Source organism: Gopherus flavomarginatus, chromosome 15, assembly GCF_025201925.1.
Source record: "Gopherus flavomarginatus isolate rGopFla2 chromosome 15, rGopFla2.mat.asm, whole genome shotgun sequence".
Classification (NCBI taxonomy): domain Eukaryota; kingdom Metazoa; phylum Chordata; order Testudines; family Testudinidae; genus Gopherus; species Gopherus flavomarginatus.
In genome coordinates, this window is record NC_066631.1 from 31250906 (window position 1) to 31278085 (window position 27180).

General features: G+C 44.2%; 1 protein-coding gene across 1 annotated transcript in view; it reads left to right on the top strand.

Moving 5' to 3' along the window:
- Positions 1–27180, top strand: part of MYO18B (myosin XVIIIB) — a 198344-nt gene that overhangs the window by 142240 nt on the left and 28924 nt on the right. The window contains exons 40-42 of the mRNA XM_050924023.1: positions 16358–16491; positions 19500–19541; positions 20641–20778. Coding sequence (XP_050779980.1) covers positions 16358–16491; positions 19500–19541; positions 20641–20778 — 314 coding nt within the window. The remainder of the gene's footprint in view (positions 1–16357; positions 16492–19499; positions 19542–20640; positions 20779–27180) is intronic.

Below are 27180 nucleotides of genomic sequence, written 5' to 3' on the forward strand. Positions count from 1 at the left end.
TCTCCTCTTCTGTTGTGTGTGGAAAAAGTATCCACCCAGAAGCTATGTCTCCTCCTCCTGAAAGATGTGGATCTGCAGGACATGCTCAGGGCTGCTGGCTGCTTCTCTTCTCTCCGGGGCAGTGCTGAGCACCCAGAGGTTAAAAGACTTAGTCTCAGCCACCTGTTCTCTCTGTGCTACAGTGGAAACTTAATTCCTCTTCTCTTTTTTGACATGACTCTAAGTTATCTGACTATTTAGAATAAACCCTTGGGAGCTTAAAAGCAAAACCAGCTCTCTCCTAATCTTATGTGCACACTTGTTCATTATGGGCTTGATAGGGGATTTACAGGGTGAAATTCTTTGGCCTGTGTTATACAGGAGAGGTCAGACTAGATAATCATAAGGATTCCTTCTGGCCTTAGATGTCACCAGACAGATCTTCAGCTGGGTTAAACTGTCATAGCTGCAATTGAGGCCCCAATAGAGCTATGACCGTATACATCAGCTAAGGACCTGCCCCTAAACATCTGTTAGTTATTGCAGGCTACCGGGCGCATGCTGGTAGGTTACATGGCTGTGCTGTTAGATAGGGGTATGCATGAGTAGGGGTAGGCTGTAAGCTTGTCATGGGCCTTAGAGAGTCCGTGATGATTTTCAGGATGCCTATTCCCAGCTACCCTACTCTGGAGGTGAGTGAGAAGATGCCTGCTTGCCCAAGCATCCCAGGAGCAGCTGCAGGTGTCCGGCATTGTGTCTCAGTTGCTATCTTTGAAAAGGCAGAGTCCTCTGGCAATAGCTGTGGGGAGTCCCCATTGCCTTGTCCTGGCCCTGCAGTTTTCAGTGCTAGTTTGTGCAGTTCTGGCAGGGCATTCCCCTTTGCAACTGCAGATTTTCTGGCACAGAGATGGCTAAATGCCTGACATAGACCCTAATTATAATAACTACAGGTTTCCTAGGTCTGATTTTAATTATTCATACTATTGCTACAAATATCAAAGTTAATACAAAGTAAATTTAAAGCACTTGTTGAAAGCAAACCAGAGCAGATATCTTGCAGTGGAGGTACCTGTTGTGCTTAACATTGTTACTTACTGAACTATCTATAGCTGTTTGTATTTTAAGAGAGGAAAAAAACTCCCTGAGGGCTGGGATTACAGCTTGAAGTGCAAAGAAGTCAACAGCACCAGTGGGAGTTTTCCACATGTTAAAATGCCCTCAAAGGCCATGCAGTGTAATGAAATTCTCTAGCGGAACAATCAGTAGTCATACAACATGCCCAACTGACATAACTAGGGCCCTACCAAATTCATGGTCCATTTTGGTCAATTTCAAGATCATAGGATTTTTAAATTCGTAAATTTCATGATTTCAGCTATTTAAATATGACATGTCAGGGTGTTGTAATTGTAGGGGTCCTGATCCAAAAAGGAGTTGTGGGGGAGTTGCAAGGGTATTGTAGGGAGGGTTGTGGTACTGCTACCCTTACTTCTGCACTGCTGCTGGCAGTGGTGCTGCCTTCAGAGCTGGCCAGCTGGAGAGTGGCAGCTGCTGGCCGGGATCCGGGAGAATGACTTGCTAAGTTAGAACCCTCTAGACCTTTACTCAGGCTAAAGCTTCCAGGTTGTAATTCTGATTCCTGATGTAATAATTAGTTCTCAGCCTCTGGACCTGGTTAGCAATGTCAGCCACTGCCCAGCCTTCCCCTGGCTTTCAACAAGTTCAGCAGCACACAGGTGGCAAGATTCTGATCTCAGTTAATGTGATTCTGAGATGCAGTCGCTCCCACTTCACACCAGCATGGCAGAGAGGAGAATCTGACCTATATCTTAAAACCAAGCATGTACAAGTTTACTTTAATGTTTCTAAATGTTTCTTCTATTAATAGGCGTGAAACTTCGAGCACTGTTAACTATTTTAAGTGAGATCTCAAGTATTTCTTCAAAAAATCCCATCTGGAAGGTATTTTAGGCTACAGTCACAGTGTAAATAACACCTTTTATGCTTCTCATGACAGAAGATAGCCTTCCTAATTACAGTAGTGTTATCAGTGTGCTTTCCAGAACAGCTTAGCACATTATAGCCTTGGTGTTTACAAATTGTTTTCATTTGCAAGGCTTAATGGTTTCTCAGTCTTTGCTGGGAGCTTGATAGAAGAAACACAGGATATTTATATTCCTAGTGAGGTGTATGGACTGCTGCTGGATTCTCAAAGGGGTTGCACTATAAAGCAAATTAAAGGATATCTACAGAATTTTAACTAAATGCGTTGAACAGCCAATGACCAACTTACAGCCCCCACCCCTGAACATTCCTGGCACAAGTCTTTTGGAGTTGTGCCTTTCCCTAAAAGCTAATGACTTTGCTTGATATCATCTGTGGTTAAATTTAGCTAAAGTCAATCTCTCTAAGCCCCAGTTTGACATGAGAGAGCATGATATGAAAAGCTTTTATTGGGTAATCTACCTTAGCATAATTAGATCCATTGCATATAAGATATGCAGTTTTGTTTCGTCATTGGGAAAAAAAATTCTATAGCAATTAATCGGCACTTGCAGTTGCTAGTACCAATTACAAATAAAGCCTGTGTTTGAAAGATTAGCAACAGATACTAATCTTGTCTCGCCTGAGAGTTAGACTGGAAATTTTGTCACTTCAAACTTGCTGAAAACCTCAGAGTTAATTACTTAATTAAAAATAATAATGATTGATGAATGCTGCAGGTGTATGTTAAGTTATTCAAATAAAGCCAATCCAAACATCTTTAATTAGATTACACTTCACTTAAAAGTGGATAGGAAATTTGACAAAGTTTATGTTGCGACAGCAGAATACATACAAAACCAATAGAGAGACATGAAGGAACTGTAATGAATTTTCCAAGTCTTCTGACCACAGATCCATTATAGACTAAGTCACACTAAATTATTTCACTTGGGCTAATCTCTGCTTTGCCTTATCTTGAAATGCTTTCGAGGCCAATTGAACACCATTTGAGCTGTAAGAAAGAAAGGCTTGTAAATCCCTTTTCAGAGCCTTGGCACTGGTTTAGGCTGATGAGGCAGCAAGTAGGATGGGAAGGTAGGATGTTGTTCTTAGCCATTGCCTGGGTGGTTATTCCCATGCAGGAGCCTGGAAACTCTGTGGGCTGGATTATTCTGTTTAGAGCACTCAGTGGCCTTATATCAGCCAGAGACTCCTGGTGGAGAATTGCCCCTGTAGGGAGAATCTGCACTGGTGTGGAGCAGACATGGTCTGGTGTAAGAGTGGCTGTGTCATGGACACGGATGTGTGCGGGTGTGGAGGACAGTTTGGGGGTGCCAAAGCTGAGCCCCACTCCACTCCACCTATCCTCCCCTGGCAGAAGGGACCTATCTCCAGCGCTGTCAGCAGCCATCTCCAAGAGGACCCCTCCTGCTGGCCCAGGTGCCTCTGAGTAAAGGAGCTGGAACCTGCTCCCATTTTTCACTGCACCCGAGCCCAGCTTTGACCTAGCAGAGAACTGGGGCATGTGAGCCAGCACTTGCAGCTTCCTTTTGATCGTATCCTTGGGCTGCTGCCCTCACACCCTGCCCGAGGGGGCCTTGCCAACATTAACTTCCTGGAATTGCCACCAATGTCAGTGTGAGCTCCCTCTCTGGGTGTTGGCAGGCTGAATCTATGGAGAGTGGCTGCCTTTCTGCTCCAACTCCTACCACTGCTTCTCCAGGCCCAAGAGGTTTCCCAGCCCTTCCAGCTGGTCTCTGCCTGGATCCATCAGATTTTCATCTCTTCTTTTCCACAGAGGCAGAGGGGAGGATCTGTCCTTCTAATACAAACATACCTGAATCCGGGGTCTGGCAGGTCGAGCCACAGTCAGGCCTCAGCATGGCTCAAACCTAAACATGGCCCAACACCACGTGTGGTTCTCACCACAGAAAAAACATCTCACTGTCTAGCAACAACTTTGAGCTTGACAAGATGGTAGGCCGAGCCCTCCCACTCCCACTTCCAAGGAGGGCTCTCTGTGCCAAGAGGATGCTATCTCGCATCCAGGTCTTGAAGACCACAGTGCATGGGTGCACTCAGTCTAAGACAAGCAAAGGAAAGGCAGAGTAGGCTTGTGATTTGGGTTTTCTCCTGCGTGTCTGTAAAAACTGCCATCAGGTGTCAGTAAATTAATGTCTTACTAGTTCCCTGATGCCTTGACAGAGCCATGCAACTCCATTTGCAGGCTCAGCGGGATTCTGTCATTCCCTATGTATGGTTTCATCTGTTTTTAAAGGAATGTGTTTTGTATGAGTTTTATCTTAGTAGTGTTTTCTTTCTGTGATTATTCCAGCTGTTGATAAATTGTATAGTCAATTGCTTGACCACACTTTGGGCCATTATGAAATATACTCTAGAGCCCAAATAACCAGTGTTAATAAGCTTTATTAATATGGTACAGGAAAAAGATTCTACGAGTCTATGAAGAGCAATCCCATGGAGTGATGGTGCATTCATCTTTCATAGAAGGTGTGATCCCCAAAGTTACATCTCTAATACCATTTTTATATACCCTATTTGTGTACCACTAAAAGGTACTATATACGTGACCTGAAACTAGATTCAGTTAATCAATTTTTTACCTTGTTCGTTACCAGTATCATGGTGTGCTGCCCATTTATCTTTTGTTCTGAATGCATGTGTACCAGGTAATGACGCACGTTTATCTTTGTTCTGGCTACAAGCATTCCAGGCACTAAGGGATGTGAAGACAGCTCCTAGGCTGGTACCAGGATAAATAGATTTGTGAGAGTAACTTCCTATCTGTTGTAATGAGGAAACAATTATGTATCCTGATACTGATGGTTTTCCTATCTTAAAACAAAGCTTACTTCAGTTAATGTAAGGTATTATGGGATATTTAGCATAAGTGAACATGATTATAGTAAAGATACAGACCAATATGGGATATCTAACTGCTATATTAATGCTTAATAGCATGTATGCTTAAATGCTTGGAATATATATTGTGGGTAGTATTATCAGCATAATACATATGTATGCTAGCCAGCGTATATTACTCAACATAGCCACTGTGTTCACTGGCAGGAATATTCATGGAAAGAACACGTGTTTAAGTGAATTTTGTTTGTGGAAAGCAAATTCTGAATTTGCAGTCTTTGCTATTCACACCAGAAACCTGACTCTAAAAGTTATGCTCAGCCAGTGGGAGGAGCAGAAACAACACCATGTGACCCATGTATCCAGTCAAACCTGAGCAACATAGTTTGAATTTCAAATATGGAACATTTGCAGCAAACTCCCAACAGACGATCAACTCCCCAAGAAGATTTTGTTGAAATAATTTCAAATGACCTTGAGGCCATGTAAAGCTCTTGTCGATAGGTCACTAACCATTAAATGAGGCAAATTGTGTAAATTATCCACCACGAACTGTTCACTGCACTCTGATCATGCTCTCCTTGTCCTCCAACCCATTGCATCCAAGGGGCTGAGCAGTTCTCATCCTTTTATTTGCAGACACCTTCACTGCTGGCTTTGCTTTGCCTTCCCATTTCCAACAAGCAGAGGAGATTCTGCTCAGCTCTTGTCTCAGCTGGATTCAGTCGTGATTGCAAAAAGAAACCCAAAGACAAAGCACCTTAATTTGGCCAAGTCAATAGCACACTGTGTTCTAACAAATTGCCACAAGTACTCCTGTTCTTTTTACAGCCTGGAAAGAGGCTTATCACACAGCTTTAAATCATGTCTTCTTCTAGGCACTGGAGATAATTCTGCATAATGTTATCAAACTCTAGAGCAAAAGTGCCAGGTTCTGATCTCTGTGACACCAGTAAAGGCAATGCAGTTACTGTTCTGGATTTACACCGGAGTAACTGAGAACAGAACCTGACTCACCATCAATAATTAAAGACAGTAAGAACTTCCAGCCTGGAAAGTGTTTCAAGCACGTTAGCTTGCATAATAAAACCCCATTGTCCTTGCATTCTCTCACTACCTGTTATGCACACTGCACTTGTCTTTTACTCTTTTACTTCACTGCTTGCTGCCAAATGGAAGGTAATCTCTGGTTGGATCACTGGTTTGCTTTAAAATGTTTCTGTTGAAGCTAACAGAGTGTGCTGCATGGCTTGGATTCATTGGACCTAGCTTTGCTATTTTTTTTCTGGAGCATTCACAAAGCGGAAATAATATTTTCCCAGCACAGTGTGTCTCTTTATGCCACACTGGAAGATGTGTGGCAGATCAGTCTGGGAATCGCAGTGTCCACAAAGGACAATATGAAAGGGGACTTTCAAAGGAGTATTTGAGGCAAAGGGCGATCTCAGGGGAAGAGCATTGGGATCATTTTCATAACTGAGCAGCATTGACAATTGCATTAGAAGGGCAGTGTTCCTTGCTTTGCTGATGACATATATTGCCAGAATTTTGATGTTTAATTAGATCAGCAGTAAATGGTATTGTATGAAATCTTATTTGAAGAATGTCGAGGCTGGGAACTTTAAGCATGTGACAACAGTTGAATTGCAAAATTTTCTGTATAGATTTTGAAGACAAGGTTTCCTCACTGCGACAGAGTTTTTGCTACATATGGCTTTTGTTATACAATAACAATGGCAGCCTGAATTCTCTTCCCTATTATCTTGGAAGACTTTAATTCATATTCCAAGTCAGGTAATCTTAACCTCAGCTTTTTAAAATAAATGCTTTTGAACTATTGACTGTACGGTATTGTACAGGGGTTTTTGACAGGGCTGTGCATTAAGGCAATTTATCCACCCACGTAGTTGGTAGGAAAATCCAATTTGGGCCACTTTGCATAAATAGATGGTACGTCTATCAAATAAAGTCATTTTAGGAGGAATTGCAGTAATAATCGGGTGATTTCCACATGGAATAACTGGCAGTTCTTCTTCGATCCTGAGTAAGTAGCATTAAATAATTACAGAGTAGATACACGTAAGATTAGTACAAACAGGAGACCGAGCTTTAGAAAAGCTGCAAGTGTGGAAAGGTTCCTGAATCCCTTTAGCATCTCAAGACATATATAGAGCAACCCCTACTGGTTAATGCCACCTTGCCAGCGAACACCCAGCACCTGTCCTGTGCGTTACTGCGACAGCTTCGTCCTCCATACACCCTCAACAGACTCCTTCTCTCTGCTTCCCGTTAGCTCAGCCAGCTCCCCTTGGCAATCCCAGCAGCCTTGCCAGCTTCCTGAGATTCCAGTGGCCCTCTCAACTAAACTGGTCTCCCTTTAGGACCAGATGGGATGCTGCATGGGACAGTTCTGTCCTGAATGAGAGGATGGACTAGACGGGAGCTGATTGGCCATCTCCCCTTCTAACCCTCTGTGAAACGGAAAAGACAGCCAAAGGCAGAAACAGCTGAGCTAAGAACAGAACAACTGTAAAGCAGCAGAGCTTTGTTAGTCTTTCCCAGGGTGTGGCTGATCTGTGAATAGCTGTTGGCTGGTGTCAGTAGCATCTGGGCTCTCTGCGGCTGTACAGTCTGATATCGACAGCTTCGTGTCATGGCAGGTGATAATCTGCTTCTGTGGAAAAGAGAGGGAGAGAGTGTTTTCCATGGCAGGCCTGGTGAGCTGATAGAGAAAAGCATGGAAGAACAATCCCACACCTAGAATCCCTTCCAGCCCAGAGCCCCATGAGTTGTTTCCTTGTATCTGATAAGCCTTGCAATACGCAATAGAGCAAATGGTCCTTTCAGCTGTGATATTCGTTCCACCTGTGCTCCTTGCTGTGACTTGAGGTAAATGAATTGCAACACAAACCACTGGAGGTCATGCAGGCAGCAGGAGCGGCTGATTAGAGTAACATTCATGCACTCTGTCACGGAGTCCCCGGGCAATGCTCCGGAACTGCTCCCCACCAAGCCAGTTAGGACTTTGGGGAGCCTCCTCTCCCTTGGAGCAGACTTGTTCAGGGCAAGAAGCTCACACGTCTTCACCTCCTGGGTCTCTCCTTGGAGCATTCAGCATCCTCTGCCCCTCCGTGCGCTTCCCACAGCGAGTCCACCCCAGCGGGGTCCTGGGGAAGCCACCGGGTCCTGCACCCCCACTTTGCAGTCAGACGTGACTCTTAGCCAGCCAGTGAAACAGAGGTTTATTCAATGACAGGAACAGGGTCTAAAACAGAGCTTGTAGATACAGCGAACCGGACCCCTCGGCCGGGTCCATTCTGGGGGGCAGTGAGCCAGACCCCCATGTCCGCCCTCAGCCAGCTCCAGACTAACAACCCCTCACAGCCCCTCCTCTCTGCTCAGCCCCTTTCCCGGACCAGGAGGTCACCTGATCCCTTTGTCTCCAACACCTTCAGCTGGCACCTTTGCAGAGGAGGGGCCCAGGCCATCAGTTGCTAGGAGACAGAGTGCCAGGCATTTAGGTGCACTGGTCCTTTGCTCTGCCAGATATTAAGAACTGCCATGGGGACACTGAGGCACCAACACAGTATTCAGAGCAAACATTAAGAACATTCCTAGTTCGTCACACACTCTATAGCCCGAGGTTCTCAGAGTCGCCTCTCAGAGTTTTCGAATGGAGAGGGTAGATCAGTCTTCATCAGTCTTGCTTGCAGAAGAGCAAGGTGATAAGAGTTTCCAGCTTACATCACTCTGGAGAAGTGGTTCTCAGCCAGGACTACACATTCCCTGGGGTATTCAGAGGTCTGCCAGGAGGTACATCAGCTCATCCAGATGTTTGCCTAGTTTTACCTGGTGAAGTCAGTACAAACTAAAATTTCATCCAGACAATGACTGGTTTACACTGCTCTCTATACTATACATTGAAATGTAAGTACAATATTTATATTCCAGTTGATTTATTTTATAATTATGTGGCACAATTGAGAAAGCAGGCCATTTTTCAGTAACAGCGTGCTGTGACACTTTTGTATTTGTATGTCTGGTTTTGTAAGCAAGTCTTTTTGAAGTGCAGTGGAACTTGGGGATACACAAGACAAATCAGACTCCTGGAAGGGGTACAGCAGTCTGGAAAGGTTGAAAGCCACTGCTCTGGAGGGCTCTGCTCTGTAAAGTGCTGTGCTGAATTACACTCAAGCCAAATTGTTCTTCAGATTGAGAATAGCGCTTCCTACTTGAAAGCGCTACAGCAGTGCTTCTCAACCTATTTACCACTGTGGGCCGCATCCAATACTACCTGTATGGCCCTGAGGATGTCACATGGGCCGCAACTCTGTGCTGATTGGTCCTCAAGCGGCCTGCGGGCTGCAGGTTGAGAACCACTGCGCAACAGGAACGTCCTGCGGGAGCACTGACGTCTCACACTAGGTACGTGTGTATTGAATGAAGCGTTTGGGCAAGTGGATGGAACTGATCCTCCCGTTGGAGACGCTGGCCCGAAATCAGCCAGGAAACCTGGAGAAAGTGTCAGAGACATCACCCACACCTGGGGGACATGTACTGGGGCGGAGTAAAGAGTTACTGGGGAGAGTGAGAGAGGGAGGGAGCCGACAGCTCGACGAGAATGAGTGAAGGAGGTGCCTACACCAGGGCTGCCACCCCGAAAGGTAGAACAACAGCACCAGGCTCTGGCCTCCTTCAGACTGATGCTCGGTCTGCCAGGCTTAATTTTTAAAGTGAGTTTACTGCAGATGGAAGGAGCTGGCCTGGCAGCCTGGGAAAGCAGAGAGGTGATCTATGCCATGGGCTGTGGCAGGGCACGCATTTCACCCTGCTCACCGGTGAGCCCTGGAAGCAGTGACTGCCATCCATGTCCAGTCAGACTTCGGCCTTCTTCTGGGGGCCACTGTGCATCACCCCAATTCTATCCACACTGCACAGCCTCGCTTGCATCCTTTCTTTCGGCTTCGCACCCAATTTCTCACACGCTGCAGAGCTTTTATGGGTTGACAGTGCAGTTTAAATATGCTTGAATGGCGAGATATGTAAGAAGGAGACACCCCCCCCCCCCACGAGCTAGCTAAGCTTGCAGTGCTCCCTTACATTCTGGAGCACAGCTAAGATCACCGGGAAGGGATTGCATGTTTTGCTGGGGGCAGTGTTACGGTCACTGAGGAAAAACCAGGTGTCATGCTGAGAGCATGGATGGGGTGTTTCAGAAGTAACTGGATGCCCTGCATAATTACCCAAGTTGTGCTGAGGAGAGGGGTGTTGTCTCTTTGGTAAAATGCTCCGTGTCCCGCATTGAGCTCCTGTGGTAGTATTTGTTCTGTCTCAACCTCCTCTCTGACTGAGATGTTACAGGGGCAGGCTTTCTCTCCACCCGTTTCTCTTAGATGCCATGCTGACAGGTGCTGTTCACCCCCAGAGCGCTTCCTCTGTGGAGAATGCAACAAGAATGAGTCATGTGGAGATGTGTCTGGAGGTGCAGAAAGGCCACAAGGAAAACACAGAATCAAGAATGATGCTGGAGAAAGGAGGACGGGGTGGCTGTTTTGACACCTCTCGGCTGGTGAGATCCAGCTTTGGGGCCAGCAGATCTGGCCCCAGGAGGATCACCCCTGCTGGCATAGAAGGTCCTATTCCATCTCCTCTCCCTGCCAGGAGGGTCTGGGGATTTCCTAGTCAGCTGCCTGTGAGCTCCTCCTGGCTGCTGCTGCTCATCTCCTTGGGTCTTTCTTCCTTCGTTTCATGAGCAGGAAGGATTTGTCAGAGCAATAGAAATGGGTGCTTGGAGCATTTCTTTGTGTTTCCTCTCAATAGGAAAGTCAGAGCCTCTTTCCAGTCCGTTCTCAATGAATACGTAAAATTCACAGGGTCTGGTGTATTAAAAGGAAAATGCTTCTTGCATTTACATCAAATTTGAAACAACATGTGTCAAGGTGTCTTTCTAATTGTTATCTAGAATAATGATGTTCTGATGTTGGGAACTTTATTGTCAGTTTATGCAAAGAAGATAATTTTGGCATTTTAAATTTAATTATGTTGATATGATTATTCCTTTCCTCAAGAAAATTGCGTGGTACAGATATGCCATGTTTGAATGTAAGCAGAAGGGCAAAATAGGTACAATTGTTGCAGGCACCAACTATGTTGATAGTAGCTAAAATCCCAGGCATATGCTAATAGGAAAGCCCAATATATGCTATGAACAGTAGTTTTTGGATAGCATCATCCGTTTGAGGCTAAAGGAAAGATTGTCCTGCTTGAATCATCTGGAACTCCTGTCCTATAGAATGTACTTAACTCCATTCCCGTGGACTGGAGAGAGAAATAATGCCATAAATGTTGAGCATTGACCTGCTAAACTAGGGACTACTCTCAAATCCACTTTGCAGACCTTTTATCCATCCAGATCACTTCCACGCTCTGTGCATGGAACTCCCCAGGGTGCAGCCTGAGAGCAGATTCACCATGTGCAGTCTACAGCATTTGGCTGTGTCTGCTTCTACCATAGCTTGTCTCTACAAGGAAAGCGCTTGATTCTGGGCGATTGAAGGTAATGGGAGATTTGCTATTGACATCGGTGAAGGATCAGGCCCTCGATGTATGTACAACATGGGATAAACTAACAACTTATTAACTTGTAGGATGGAAAGCTATGAGTGTTACGATCTCTGAAACCTTCCCTAATCTGTCATGTCTTTTTTTACATGGTTTCTTTACAAATTCAACTATCCCCGTGTAAGGATGTTTGAATCAGTTGGGAAAAAATAAGACCAAACCTAGACCTCTGCTCAATCCATAAACTGCAGACGTTGTTTTTGCTTATTCAATTCTGCTCAACCTAAGCTAATCATTTACTTGACACATTTCTCCTTTTTTCTGTTTACAAATTGCCTACAGACTGGTCATGAAATCTTCAAATTCCTTTAATTCTTCAGAAAGTACTGAATATTCTCAGTTCATGCTGAGTGGTAGGTTCCATAAATCATTTAGTATCGTTCTGTTCCCCAACTGTTCCGACTGCATATTTATATAAGTGAATGTACAATTCAGAATTAACTTTCAGTGAAAGTTGGAGCATTCAGACTTAAAATTTACTTTTCACGTGGATTTGCACAAGTGACTTACTTGAAGGCTAATGAAGAGCGAACACAAATTTGCATGACATTTTTTGGCAGTATTGGAACAGTTCCAGTACCTCTAATAATAACAATAACTCGACTGCTCTGAACTGTAAACCCATCTGTTTTAGGAACAACGGTATTGTTAAGCCCTGCTGCCAGCGTTCATTAGAAATCTCTGTTTTCCAGCCTACCATTAAATAACCACTCTGTCTAGAAGCTGCAAAAAGAATCCCAAGCTCATTGATATCATTAGCACAGTGGCAATGTAATGTATTAAGTCACCTGCTCAATACCATCCAATGTTAACTCCCAGTCTCCACAAAAGGATTGGTAACTTTGCACATCTCTGGTGCCTTCGGCCACTGGCTCTCAGAGCTCTTTACTAACATGAATTCCTCCTCGCACAGCTCCTGCTTGGAAGGTGAATTATATTGGCCTCTCTGGGTTTCCCCAACAGTAAAAGTGACCTTCCTGAAGTCACCCCCAGAGCAAGGTGCTGGACCCTCCCCTTCCACTGAAGTCTCTGGGAGTGCAGTTCGTTCAGCACCTTGTAGGATGGGTCCAGAGTCCTTTAGAACCCAGCTCTCCAGCCCTGAAATGGAAACACTTGAGCATACAGGCCTAAGATGTCAGAAGGAGGGCCGATTTCAGCCCCACATGGAGAGCTAGCACAAGACCTAGGCACCACTTAAGTTCTACCTCATCCACCAGGAAAGGTTGTGTCCTGGTCTATGCAAGGGGGGCATAGAACCGATGACTCAGTATGAAGCTTACTAATTAGGTGGGAGAGAGAAGAGGTTGTGCAGCTGATACCCCATAGAGGAATGAATGGGGTAAGGAGGGGTAGAGCCATGGGTCTGCCGTCTTGTGTGCCAACCAGCAGAGCCAGCTAGCTGCGAGGAGGGAGGTAAGCGGTACTCCAGAAAGGGGTGTCACAACTTACTTCCCCGTGCTAGAGACTGAGCTGAGCAGGGGGGAGACTGTGAACTCGGGGTGAGTTTTGTCTCATTACTTCTGCAAGGGGCTGCCCCATCCTCCAGGCCGACCCAAGGTTCAATCTACCTCTGTGGCTCTGAATGGAACTTACGCAGTCGCCTTGTGCTGGCACTGGTATACGGGTGAATTTCACCCGACAGTCTCACTTCCTTTCTGGGGGCTCTGTTGGCACTGCTTTTAAGGGGAACGGGCGGGCCAGAGCCCTTAGAAGCAGCACTGAAAACTGCAGCCTTAAAATTTGGTAGACACTCATAACAACATGTGAACACAATGTAAAACAAGCTGATGTGCACAGAGCTGCCCAAGGAGAGAGAGCATCCTCACAATGCAAGCTGCTGAGATTACGTTATTTGGTAATATTTCACCTCTATAGAAGACTCCGAGGCCTTTTATTTTCACCAAATTGAGTAAGAAAGCGGCTGAATTCCCAGATACAGAGAAGTGATTCCATCGCATTGTGTTGAGGGGGGAGTGCAGTCCTCCGTCGGTAGGTCAGGAAAATAATAATAGAATGCAGCAAACCCAGAATGCAGCCAGTGAACTACATTTCATTGAGTCATATCTTCCCGGAGCGGAGGAATTATTTTAATTGGGGCTGTTATCGGTATATCTGAAGGTTTGCTTTTTTATCAATAGAGTTTTTTACTGCTGCTTTTAAATGTACAAGTAACTGATTACGGATGTGGTTTCTAAAGCTCTGCATTTTCTCCCCATGGGATTTAACACTTCCCTGCCTAAGTTCCGAGGCTAGAGTATTTTGCTTTTTTTCATTTGGGTGCATCTCCCACCTCAGTTGTATAGTGTCTGCTACTGTATGGCCTATAATGCCACAGGACCAGAGCAGAACGCCATATCACGGGGCACTTTTCATACCCAGCTGATCTGCATTGGCATGAGGATGAACAAAATGACCTGCTATGTCCTTTCCTACTCTAACTCCTAGGCTGGGGAGTTCCATGAAGGGAACCAGTCAGATGTCCACTCATATTTCCCCCCTAATAGGCAGAAAATAAAGGCCTGGAAACGCTAGATTTGAAAAAGATCTGGGTGGAGTTATAGTCTCTACAAGTATCAGAATGTTCCCCAATGCGACTGTGATTGTGTGCAGTCCCAACTCAGACATTTCTTTGCATGTTTTATGAACTGAAATGCTATTCCCCTAAGGGCCGCTCACCCTGTGATACCAAGGCTTTCATTATTTACTCTGACAGGCGGCTGGCTCCTGCACTAAGGCCTGTCGCTGCCTGCACTACAAATCATCTTTCACCTTGTCACCACAGAGACGGCAATTTTACAGCTGGCACCTTCAATCAAGTTAAATTTGCAGCTCGCGTGCTCTGTCTCTGTCATGTGACGGTTCAGGAAAGCGGGCTGAAGAATGCCTTTCTAGATGTGAGCTGAAAAGACGCAAAAGCAAATTAAAACTGCAAAGTTAAGACTGCGAGTGGTAAAAGAGTGAAATCTCTATGTGACTAGCGCCAGCTCACGCAGCCATTATATCAATTATGATGGGAAAATCTCAGCCACAGCCTGTTGCTGATGTTGACGGTGAACAATAGAATCCAGGATTGCGACACTCCCCCCCCCACATTAGTTTAAATTGAGCTTCTGATTTTCTTACAAGATGGCAATGTTTCAGAAAAGAGCTTTGTCTTACAGCAGTTTGTACCGTGTTATGTAAGTGGATAAGCAACCCAGAAATACACAAAAAATGTCCCTTTGGCCTCTGCAGTCTCAGCAGGTCTGTTCCCAGATTAGTCTTATGAATGAGCTGCTTCCTTACTCACATCTCGCCTTGATAAGAACTTCAGAACATAAGAACGGCCGTACCAGGTCAGAACAAAGGTCCATCTAGCCCAGTATCTGTCTACCGACAGTGACCAATGCCAGGTGCCCCAGAGCAGGGCCGGCTCTAGCAATTTCACCGCCCCAAGCACAGCGGCACACCGCGGGGGGCGCTTTGCCGCTCGCCGGTCCCGCGGCTCCAGTGGACCCCCGGCAGGCATTTCTGTGGAGGGTCCGATGGTCCCGCAGCTCCGGTGGAGCTGCCGCAGGCGTGTCTGTGGGAGGTCCACCGGAGCCACGGGAGCAGCGGACCTTCCGCAGCCACACCTGCGGCAGCTCCACCGGAGCCACCTACCATCCTTCTAGCAACCGGCAGAGCGCCCCCCCACGTGGCGTGCTGCCCCAAGCACGCGCTTGGCGCACTGTGGCCTGGAGCTGGCCCTGCCCCAGAGGAAGTGAAGCTAACAGGCAATGATCAAGTGATCTCTCTCCTGCCATCCATCTCCATCCTCTGATGAACAGAGGCTAGGGACACCATTCTTTACTCTTCCTGGCTAATAGCCATTTATGGACTTAGCCACCATGAATTTATCCAGTTCCCTTTTAAACCCTGTTATAGTCCCAGCCTTCACAACCTCCTCAGGCAAGGAGTTCCACAAGTTGACTGTGCGCTGTGTGAAGAAGATCTTCCTTTTATTTGTTTTAAACCTGCTGCCTATTAATTTCATTTGGTGACCCCTAGTTCTTGTATTATAAAGCACAATTTAACTGAATCTTAAAACCTGAGCGTTAAGAGAGTTGTGGTGGAACCAAATCCAATGGGTCAAAGACTCAGAAGATGGGAAAGGCACCTAGAGCATGGAATCTGTCCTCTGGCCAGATCAGTGTAACACCACCATACAGAGAGCACAGGCACAACTGCCCGCTGCACCCCAGGAGGTAAAGAGGATCCTGCATTTGTTTCATTTTATTTTGAGGGATAGAAAGCTGGTAGGTTAATGCAGTTCTAAAGGCTGTTTCAGCAAAACCAGAAAAGAACATGAGGCCAAAACCCAAGGTCAAAAGCCACCAGAGGATGTAGCTCTGTTAGTATTCAAAATGAGAGGAAATGTTCAGGAGTTTGGGGGTCTCCTTACAGGTTGGAGGTGCACTGTAACCTCTGCCATAACACTGCTGCTCTTGAAGGGAAGAGGAGCTAGACTAATGGTTAAAATCACTAGACTCTGCAAACCTGGGTACAGTCTTCTACTGACTTCCTGGGTGACCTTGGGGAAGTCACCTCACCTCCCCGTGTCTCAGTTTCCCATCTGCACATCAGATACCAGTGTTTCCTTTCTTCCACCCTTTGTCTGGCTTATCTTATCTATTCAGACAGTAAGCTCTTTGAGGCAGTAACCCGTCTCTTATCATGTGTTCGCATATGACTTAGCACGATCTTGGCTGGCATCTCTAGGTGTTACTGGAATAATAACAAATACATTCTATAAGAAAATACATCATGTAAGTGAATGGTTTGTTACCCTTCTTGGATATGTAGGTCCATGGCTGAATGTCTGCAACTTTCCTGAGCAAAACCTAATCTTAACATATGTTTTTCCTAGGAGAAGCAGGTAGATGAGCTGTTTGCCGTGAGGCAGACCTTGCAAGCTGACCTGGAAACCTCGATCAGACGCATTGCGGATCTGCAGGTCGCCCTCGAAGAGGTGCAGTCCAGTGATGAAAGTGATACAGAAAGGTATCTAGACTAAAACCAAAGAAACAAGCCCAAACAAAGAAGGCCAGGTTCATCCCTGGGGGAAGTATTCTAAAGTTAGTGCAGATACACTAGGCACCATGTGGGCCTGATGTCTCTAATTGTGATGGAAATAGTCTAGTCACAAAAATTCTTGGTCCATTTTCTACATTCATGTAAATCATCCCACTCAGCAGTTTGTGAGTGTCATCTACTAAGCAAAATTTTTCCTTTAAGAAAAAAAGACCATTTATCAATGAAAAAAGATTTTTGGTTCCAAATATCACTGTTCCATTTTCCACCAGGTGCAGGGTTAATCCCCCTGTGTTTGGTGTCATGAATATAGCGGTGGCTGTGTTTTTTCAGAACATGAGAGCCTGCTGCTTCATGGCTCTTCAGCTTGTGCAGTCATTTGAACCAGTGCAAAAGAGGAGGCGAATGCCCCCAATGCAGCAGAGCAGTGTTTTAACACAAGTGGCAATGGCTACACAAGGTACAGGGCAATGGGAAAACCAGGCCCTAACTTTGCATGTGTCCTTCAGCCTTTGGATAACTTCCTTTTACTGTGTCACAACTGAAGTGGATTTAGGCCAGGATCGAAGGGGGCTAAACTTAATGATAAAAATGGCAGTGTTAAATAGTTAAAACTGTATGCTTAATTTTTAAAGTTTTCCTCCTGTTTGTTAATCAGATATTAAAGCCACTGGGAAAAGCATTTCCAGTTTCGGATGGGATAATCGTTTTAGTGCCAGTGTCACAAAATGATCTCACTTTTCAGAAAAATGCATGTTCCCAGCAGGAGGCTCAGAAATACCAGTTGGAATTGAAATCTTTATTCAACACATTTCCTTCCTGCAGAGAAGTGCTTGTGACCTTGTGCTTTCAGACTGTTGGGCAAAATGAATCCAGTGCAAGTCAAATTTACTACCTAAAAACCTTGACAACAAGCCTTTAAAAAGGCTGTTACCAAATAAATTTAAAAATAAAATTCTCCAACAAATTAAAAGGCAAAATAATTCCAGCAGTGAATTTTGTGCTAAACAAAACAAATGACTGAATAATCTCCAGATCAGGGGAATTTGCCCCCAAACCCATGATGCCCTGCTGTCTCTCTCATGCTAATTATCTAATTGCTCTTCCCAGATCTGTGTTTGAGAGACCTGTTCTTACTCAGCTAAAGTCATTCTTTTCCCCATGGCTTCACATATACAGTCAAATACCTGAAATGTTAGTTTGACACCTCCCTTCTATTACTCATCTTCACACAACCCTTATAATATTTGTTCTTTAATGGTAAATCAGTCCAGTGCCATCTGTCTTTCTAGCTGCTTTTTAGTCTCTTTGACTGCTTCGGAGTGTCTCTTTCCCAGACAGCCTCCAGACAAGGCCATTGCTCTTGCAACAGATCTAATAGGATGTTCTTCCTGAAAATAAATCTGCTCTGTCTCTTCCTGGCTCCCCCTGCCCTGAATACAGGGTTCCTCTCTCTTTGCAATAGGAAGTCTCCTGCAAAGCCTCAGTCTTAAAGGGGCACACACTGGGTTACCCCAGCCATAGCTGCTAATGTGAGAGAAGGACGTTTCCACAGATCATCTAATTATCAGACTTCTGACAACTAGATGCTCAATAAATTAGAGTTATTGATTTTAAAAAATCAGACAGCCCTGTGACGTTTCCTTGCCTTCAAAATTGAGGTTGGATGGGGAGAGAGAATCCATTTTTGCAGGAGAGCTGGCTGAAAAATATTGACAAGAAAAAATTTCCATTCCTCATTTTTTAAACTAGCTTCATTCTGATGATTGTTGTTTCCTCATTGCTAAGAGGGCATTATGACAAAGAGAGAGAAGGGTTATGCGCGCGCACACACACACATGCCCCATTCTTTGAAAAGATATACTTATTCAATATTATACAAAGATTATATATTTTCAAAGAATGGGGCGTGTGTGTGCGTGTGTGTATATATACATACATATATTGATACCATTCTTTGAAAAGATGCAGTTCTTTCCCTAATTATTAAACTGGGTAGAACAGGGTGAAACCCAAGAGCTCAGAAATGCCCTTTCTAATCAGAACTGTTTTCAGATACAAGTCATGCTTTCCTTGGAGACGAGAAGTAATTCTCAGCAGGGACTCCCCAGGCTGCTGTGCTGAAGTAAATGGTGTTCTGCCCTTTTTACAGTTATTTACCCCTCTTCTACATCCATGGCTTCAGATTTTCTCATTTCCCTGCAGTCTTTAACTTTTAACCAGTGGATCCTAAAACAAGCTCAACCTGTTACTAAGTTGAATTAGTAAATTCAGTCCTTCTGGAAGGTTCATTGAATGCTACCAGATCTATAACAAACCAGGTTTATGATGCATTGCAGGGGGCTCAGATTTACAGCTGATTGGTGCCTGATGTTGTGTCTCCCCTCTGACTTCCATGGAGTTAATTCTGATGCACGCAGGCAGGAGAGCAGCATCAAGCCCCAAACATATTGCATTGAGTAGATCCTAGGAAAACCAATATGCTCTGATGCAGAAGAACTGCAAATAGCATTGTGGCTCACAGCAGGCATAACATATACTTGTCACATCTGTCCATTAGTCAGCCTACACATATGGGCTGTGTGTTTGAGCATGTTACAGGATAGTTAGCCATCCAGCTGGCACAACTTGCATTACCATCAGTGGGCTCTGGACTGACATACATCACTCTACCAGTATACCTCTCCCCCAGTGTGCACAACTGTGGCCTTTGTGTGTGTGTGTGTACGTACACACACCCATATGCCTTTATTTCCAGTATGTCTGATTTTTAGGACATATTTTAGACAGATAGGAAAAGGCCCTGGTAGCTCTGCTCCTCCTTGTAATGACAGCTGGAGAAGAAAGTTGTGCTACAATGAATCTGAAATATTTTTGGTCTCCTCAAACAGAAGCTGATCCTCTGACTTCCACTGTGATTTAGTAAAGACAGCACAATCCATCACCAAGTGCAATGATCTTTTCTTTCTTCATTACAGTGTCCAGACGGCCCTGGAATCTGTCTGTTTAAGAAGAGATATGTAAGTGAACCCTAAGATTTGCTGAGTGGTTAAAGCGTTTCACATTTTTTGTGATATTGACTCATAGTTGTCAAAATCTCGTTTTCCAAGGAGTGTCAATACCTGGTGAAAATGTGATTGTGTTCGTATTAGATGTGCTTTGATTAGTTTCAGATGGAATTTCAGATGTATTGCCTTTACATACGCTGCAGCTACATTGATCTTCCACATTTTCCCTAGATATTCTGCCTATTAATCCAAGATAGATGGTCTCAATTTTTTTTCTTTGCCGGGTCTGATTTGAGAATATTAAACTGGCTTGTACTTTTAAAGGAAGTGAATCTCTTAAAGGGAATCAACCTATCACCATATCAGGAGTGGACACTAATGACAAATGAATACAGGACCAAACCCCTAACGTAGTGTGAAACCCTTTTGGAAGGTTTGTACCCACCTCTGATACAGACCAAGAGTACTGGTTCAAATGTGACCTTCAAGTCTATGATTCTATGAACTGTGTGTTACGACTAAAGCCATCTTCCCACAGCTGAACATACAGTGAATGAGATGGGATTGTGTTTGCACACCACCAGGCCGGGTTACAGAGCATTTTCACCAGCATAAGGAAAACAGCCATCTGAGGCGGCAATTCCATGAAAATCATGTTTCCTGGAAAAGTTTGTTTCATGTGCACTGAAAGCAGACTCTGAGCCAATCTGTGCTGATGTTGTGAAAGACCAGAACAGATTCAGTCATCTAAAGCTGCAAAAAAAAAAAAAAAAGGGATAAAGGGACCAATACAGCTCAAACAAAAGCCACCCCGAACTACCACCCTGAGACAACCCATCTAGGTTTTAGTCATCTTTCCCCCACTTCACTTTTCATGTGCATGGCTTGGTTTGACTTGGGTCTGGAGCACAAATTCTGCAACACAGTGAGAGGCTGGCATATGATTGTTTCCAGTTCAGGGAACCTGCAAAGCCAGATGAGATAGCCTACTCAGGATAAGGTTTTCAAATACCCCATTTGTCAGCTTACCTCAGGTTTCTTTGCTGTCTTTGGAGAAGGAGGGCATGCCAGAGTGAATGCAAAGTAAAATGGTGATGTGTTCTGCTTCCAGGGACAATCGGTCTAGTTTAGGCTCCACTCTAAATCTGGAGCCAGAAGAAAGCACCAAATCCTGGACACCTTCAGGTCCCAGCGTGGCTGGAAGTCTCTCAAGGCAATCCCTGGGCAGCTGCAGCACTCCGAGCCTGAGGTAAGAGCTGTCCAGAACTTTCTTAGACTGAAAAACATCAGTGGTAATGGATGGTATGTGCTGCAGGTCGAGTTGTGAGAAACAGAGAGCTCACATCAAACATATCCTCTGTAGAAACTTTAAACACTAAATGCCAACTGCCACACACAGCAGGATGTACAAGGCACCGGAGCCAAGGAGCTTCAGGAGCTGCAGCAGCCAGCTTTGGAATCAGTTACTTCTTTTTAAAAAGCCATGCAGGTTTCTGATTTTGCGTGCTTTTAAACATGGCAGATTGCAACAAGACAGCAAGGCGCTATGAGGCTAATGGTATGTTAAGGGTACAGTATTTCCTGTGTAAAGCTGCACTTCTGCGTCTTGCCCTCCTAGAATTACAGAGTAAAACCATGTCACCAGCCAACATCAGCTCTTCCACCCCAGTACCTGTCACTTGACCAGACCTCCAAAGCAATTACATTTCGTTGTGACGTAGGTCACTATCTGATGTTTATTTCTGATGATCGTTCATTGCCCTTTTAAATACAAGGGATTACATTCAGCTGGGTAAGAACTACCGACTGGTGAATGTTAAAAAGCTTTGGACTTTCTGTTCGGATCAATATCCAGAACTTTGAGTCACAATAACTTTGGAAAAACTTAAGACTAGTATTCAGAGTTCCCTGTTTCACGCAGTCTTGGTCACATCTTTATCTTTAGTACTCACCTCATTACTGCAGTATCATGTTAGGACAGTGGCTCTCAACCTTTCCAGACTGCTGTGCCTCTTTCAGGAGTCTGATTTCTCTTGCGTACCCCCTAGTTCCACCTCAGTTCAAAACGACTTGCTTATAAAATCAGACATAAAAATACAAAAGTGTCATAGCACGCTGTTACTGAAAAATGGCTGACTTTCTCATTTTACCATATAATTATAAAATAAATCAATTAAAATATAAATATTGTACTTACATTTCAGTGTATAGTACATAGAGCTGTATAAACCAGTCATTGTCGGTATGAAATTTTAGTTTGTACTGACTTCGCTAGTGCTTTTTATGTAGTCTGTTGTAAAACTAGGTAAATATCTAGATGAGGTGGTGTACCCCCTGGCAGACCTCTAAGAACCACTGTGTTAGGAAGTACTCTATGATTTCTCTAAATAGATGCTCCTATTGCAATTGGTAGCTGCCTTAGCACTATTAGCAATGGGAATGTTATGGAGCAACAGAAAATGGTGATGTTAAAGAGAGACAGAGGCATTTACTGAATGAGTTGGAAGACCATGACCTAACATGAGAGGATTTCACATTGCTTGTACTGGACACTGTAATAGACCCACACCTAGATGTTCTCAAATTTATTTACAGTAATTGTGTGGCTACTCTCCTTCAAGGAAGTAACGGAATCACAGGGTGAAATCCTGGCCTCACTGAGGTTAATGGGACTTTTCCCATTGACTTCAGTGGGGTCAGGATTTCACCCATAGCGCCTGTGCGCAGAAGCTTGGTGCAGGTGGAGATGGTGGTACGAAGGAAATGTGTGTGAATCAGTGGCTGGACAGGCCAGTTTTGGTCAGATCACCAAGCATGTCACAATACTACTGATCAATTCCAGAAAAGGGAAAAGAGGAATTGTGGCCTACAGCACAAACCAAATTACGTTTTTTAATTTATACTTCTTCCATGGTGCATTTCACCTCGTGCCTTAGCACTTCACCAGCATGCCAGGGAGGGAAATATTATTGTCTCTGTTTTATAGATGAGGAACTGAAGCACAGAGAGTCTAAGTGATTTACCCAGCTCTCCTGAATCCCAGTCCACCGCTTTAAGCACAAGATCTTTCTTCTACTCTTGAAGCAGTTCAGTGGCTGTTTGACAGCCTTTGCAATGTAGGGCATGCTTATTTCGAGCCCTTTCATTTTGGATACTTGGTCAGATTTGCAGCAGAATGAAGTCGGCAATGGAAACCATATCTGCAGCTGCTGCTGAAATTTCTCTCTGTTTGACAGGACAAGGTAGGCCACATGGACATCTCATGTGCCACAGACCATGTATACTTTGCTGGATGCTAATGAGAGGGGTTTGCCAAGCTAAGACTACTGCTGTACCTTCTGTCAGTGCAAAATATCTATCAAGTGTGTACAGACAGAATGAGCCCCATAGGAGAATATAAGAGGGGCCCATAGGAGAATATAGGAGGGAAAACTCAAAATCAAAAGTGCCCGCTCTGTTCTCAGTGTGAATTGTTAGGTCTGGACTGAAGTGTGGTGCAGACACTGAATAGAATACATGGGATGAACCAGCTGTCTAAAAAGACAAATGTTATCTAGCTGGAAGGTAAATCCATGCCACGGACAGGCTTAACATTGCAGCAAGTTGTATCCAGAATAGTGCCCCAGTGCTTGTGATCAACGAACAAGAACAAGACTGACTTTGAGCAAGAACCACAAAAATGTCTACCATGGCTTTTTAAAACCACATTTTGGAACAAACAAGCTATTATTTTTCTTCTTTGACAAAACTTTAGAAGTTCTACTTAGCAACAGAGAAGAACAAATAGTAAATACATGTCATGCGTCTGACGAAGTGGGTATTCACCCACGAAAGCTCATGCTCCAATACGTCTTTTAGTCTATAAGGTGCCACAGGACTCTGCCGCTTTTTAGTAAATATGTGGTTTTGTTCCTGGGTCTGGCAGAGGTCCATTTAATTGGTTCCTACTGGGCTTTTCCTTCTAGGTCTCACAAATAGAGGTAGCTGTCTATTGTCTCGTATGGGGCTTAGTGAACAATAGAAGAGCTAGAAGAAGAGAGAAGCTGTGATCGCACTTGTTGCAACCCTGGAGGAAGAAGCATGATGTCTTATAGAGACGTTGCCTCCGCTTCTGTGACTGATCTCAGCCCTGGCTTCACATGAGCAGCCATGCTCAGGAGCCCCTACACCTTCTGTTTGGCTGCAAGCTCCCTATTCTGATGGAGTTGATATTGCCTCTGACGGACACAGTCATGCCACTGAAGCTCAGCAGAGCTCGAGGTTCTCAGAGCAGGCGCACACTGAAGACACCTGGCCCAGACGCTGATATTTTGGTGACATCATCTGCAGTCCCCTAACGGGCTGGCTCAGGTCTAACATTCTGCCCCATCGGAAAGTGTGCAGCAGCCGTTCACAATTTGCTTCAGAAACAGCTTGTTGTTTGTGGAGGCGTCAGGGGTGGCTATATAGCCACAGCTGTGAAGCAAGGAGTAAGGAGAGATGCTTGGGTCTCTGTATGCTAGTCAGACTTCTAGTGCTGTGATGCCAGTGGCTTGTGTTTGCCCTTTAGCAATCATGTGCCTTGTCAAAAGCTTTAGTTACAACTGGAGACACATGCAAACTCACCCACCTAGGCAGAGAAAAATGACACAGTGAAATATGTGCCATTGTACAGTAAGTGATTGTCTGCATGGCTCCATCTGTGCCCCAGTTGGTGGTGGGAAGGTAAAAGGCGTAGGGTTGGAGTGCTGTCTACTGCTGCTCACAGAGACTCTCATGCCTGTTCCCACCATTTAATGGAGGGAAAAGAGGGAATGAACAACTCCTTCCATCTCTTGACTGCTTCAAACGACATGGCACAAGAGCTGCCTACCAGACCTTTTCCTAAGCTATGCACCAATATCTCAGCCAGAACCATTGTCACCCATTCGGTGTGGACAGTGGAGGGCAAACCCTCAGGAGATGTGATTCTAATCTGAATGCAAAAGCAACTGCAGGTCCAAGTGAGAACCTAAACATAACTGCTGCAGGTGCCTTACTGCATGTCAGTTGTTATTCAGTAATAACACCACATCAGTGATTACTGAGCACCAGGATTGTCTTTTGAATCAGTTTCAGTCACCACAGGTGGTGGCATCTACTGATTTCACGTCTATTTTTCTTTTAAGCCAGTGTATTTTTAAAACAGTAGGGGGAAAAATCAATCAATTTGCAAACATTGCTGATGGATTCATCAAAGTGGCTTATCTGGCATAGATATTTTATTATATTTTCAATACTTGTTGTCTAATTAAAATATACACAATTTCGTATTTTGTTCAATATGCATGTTTGTATAACACATCAACTAATAAACTATTTTAGTCTGCTAAACTACAGCCTTCAGCAAGCACTCTTGGAAAGTTTTTTTCCAATCTTCTCTAGTTTGCAGGTACATAGAGGGGAACAGAGGAAACACCTGTAAATGTTGTTATACATGAATGTTAAAAATAGAGAGTTATCACACAATGGCAAAAGAGTACCAAAGGCCATGAAGAATGTCTCGTCAAGTATGCATTTTACAAATATGTCTTGGTTTGACAGATCGCACCATCATTTAAAGTAGCTGCCATTTCATAGGCTGAAGAGTAGAGAAAAGAGGTGGAAACAGGAAAGTTACATTGTGGGGCATAATTGAGAGGTTAATCTGTTATGTATTAATTTTAATACATTATTTAAAACCGCTGTAGAAAAGTGACTGCCTAATCAGGTCAGGTACTCTACAGTCATTGGCCCAGAGACTGGGAAAATGTTTCAGGCTACATTCTTTTCAACATGTGGAGAAGGAAGCTCAGTGGGAGAGCGTGGTATTTAAGGTTCAACCATCAAATCAAAGAAGGTAGTTGGTTCCAAACCAGGATCAGTGCACTGGTAGATGAAAGCCACTACTTCAAAAACACACTTCAAGCAGGATAATATTCCTTGATGTATTCTCTAGAGGAGATTTAAAGAGGTGATGCCGTCTATCTGTGGATTTGTGTGCCATACGCTCACATGTTTACCACTGAGGGAAGATTTTATATTAAAGTCTGTAAGTGTCTGACACGTTAGTTTTTGAAGAAAACGTAAACAGGCTGTAAGCAAGTTGGACAATGGCATATATAAGCAGCCAGACAGCTAGATACTAAATGTGGCTCGGCTTGGCTCCCAGCTGTGAGGGACTAGAAACTGAGGAAATTAGCCCCAGAAAAAGTTCGGAACATAAAACACACACAAAATGACATTAGCACAGATGCCAAGTGTACAGCCTTTGCTTGCAGGAATAGAATTTATTCCTGAGAACAGGCCAGTTGAAACCAGAGAGAATCCTGACATGAGAAAATGCTACTCTGCATGAGGAAGGGTTCAGAATTGGGCACCTGAGTGTTAAGGATTTGACTGAAACCTTCCAAATAGCCCTGGAAATGAAGACACAAGGCGGGCATCTTATTTGAAATTCCTCCCTGGTATTATGGGGATCTTCAGACAATCATTAACTTTACATCCCAGATGTGAAGCACTTACATGGGCTGGATTTTCAGAAGTCCTCAGATCAAGGTCTATGCCATTGCTTTGCCAGGAGCCCTGTGTGGGAGAAGGTACATAGCTCCATTGGTCCAGGGGCTGCACAGGGAAGGGAATCTCTCCAGGATCCCAGTATTTATTTGCAGTTCCCCTCTTCCCATATCAGCTGCACCAGCCAAGCCTTTACCCACTCACCATCCATCTGCTTTCTCCAGCATACCCAGAACCAAGGCCAGGGAGACTATACAGGAACATAAGAGATTTGTGAGTGTGGTCAGGCAAGGGGAAGGTTACCTCTTAACACATCTCATGCCCACACAATCCATGGCACAATCTAGCTCCAAATCGCTTTTGCTTGTATTGTGCACTAATCTTTTTCATTACCTGACTTTCAGACTGCAGTCATTGCAAAGTGGGGTTTAGTGCCTACCTGATGTATAGTCACCCTGTAGTTGTGTGCAGAGTCTGATATGTAGCTACACTGAGTTTATGTGATTTTTCAAGATTAATAGTAGTGTCTTCCATATAATGTTAAACACTCCATTCTTATTGTGCAGAGGTCTGAGCCCTGTCAATTCAGGTTTACATGGTAAAATAAATATAAACCAGAATTAATTTCTGAAGAGCAAGTCCCCACGCAGCTAATATTTTAAATCATTTTTGTTATAGTTTGAAAATGCCTTTCTGAGCCTTGTCTATTGCAGGTATGAAATGGAATTTAAAACCAATAAATGCAATGGTTAGACTTAGGCATAGGAAATTGACGAGTCCTTCATCAAAGAGCAGAGCATCCTTAGTGTGCAGAATTCTACTCTAGCATTGTGTTTAAGAATGCTTTTATCTTAATTCCTATGGATGTCTTAGGTCTTTGGTCTAAATTACTTAGGCGTAACTGCAAATGAATGGCAATAAATCAGAAATTATGGATTAAACTACATTATTGAGATGAACTGTGCTGGATTTATAATAAACGGGCAGCAATGTAGACTGTGGGCAGCACAATATTTATCTCTATAGAGAGATAAATAAAAGCAACATATTGGTCCAGCCATGGCTTAATTTCAAAATGATCCTTTACATTCAAGCTGGAAGAGATGTCACAATTTAGAGTCGTTCTAAAGTCCATGGA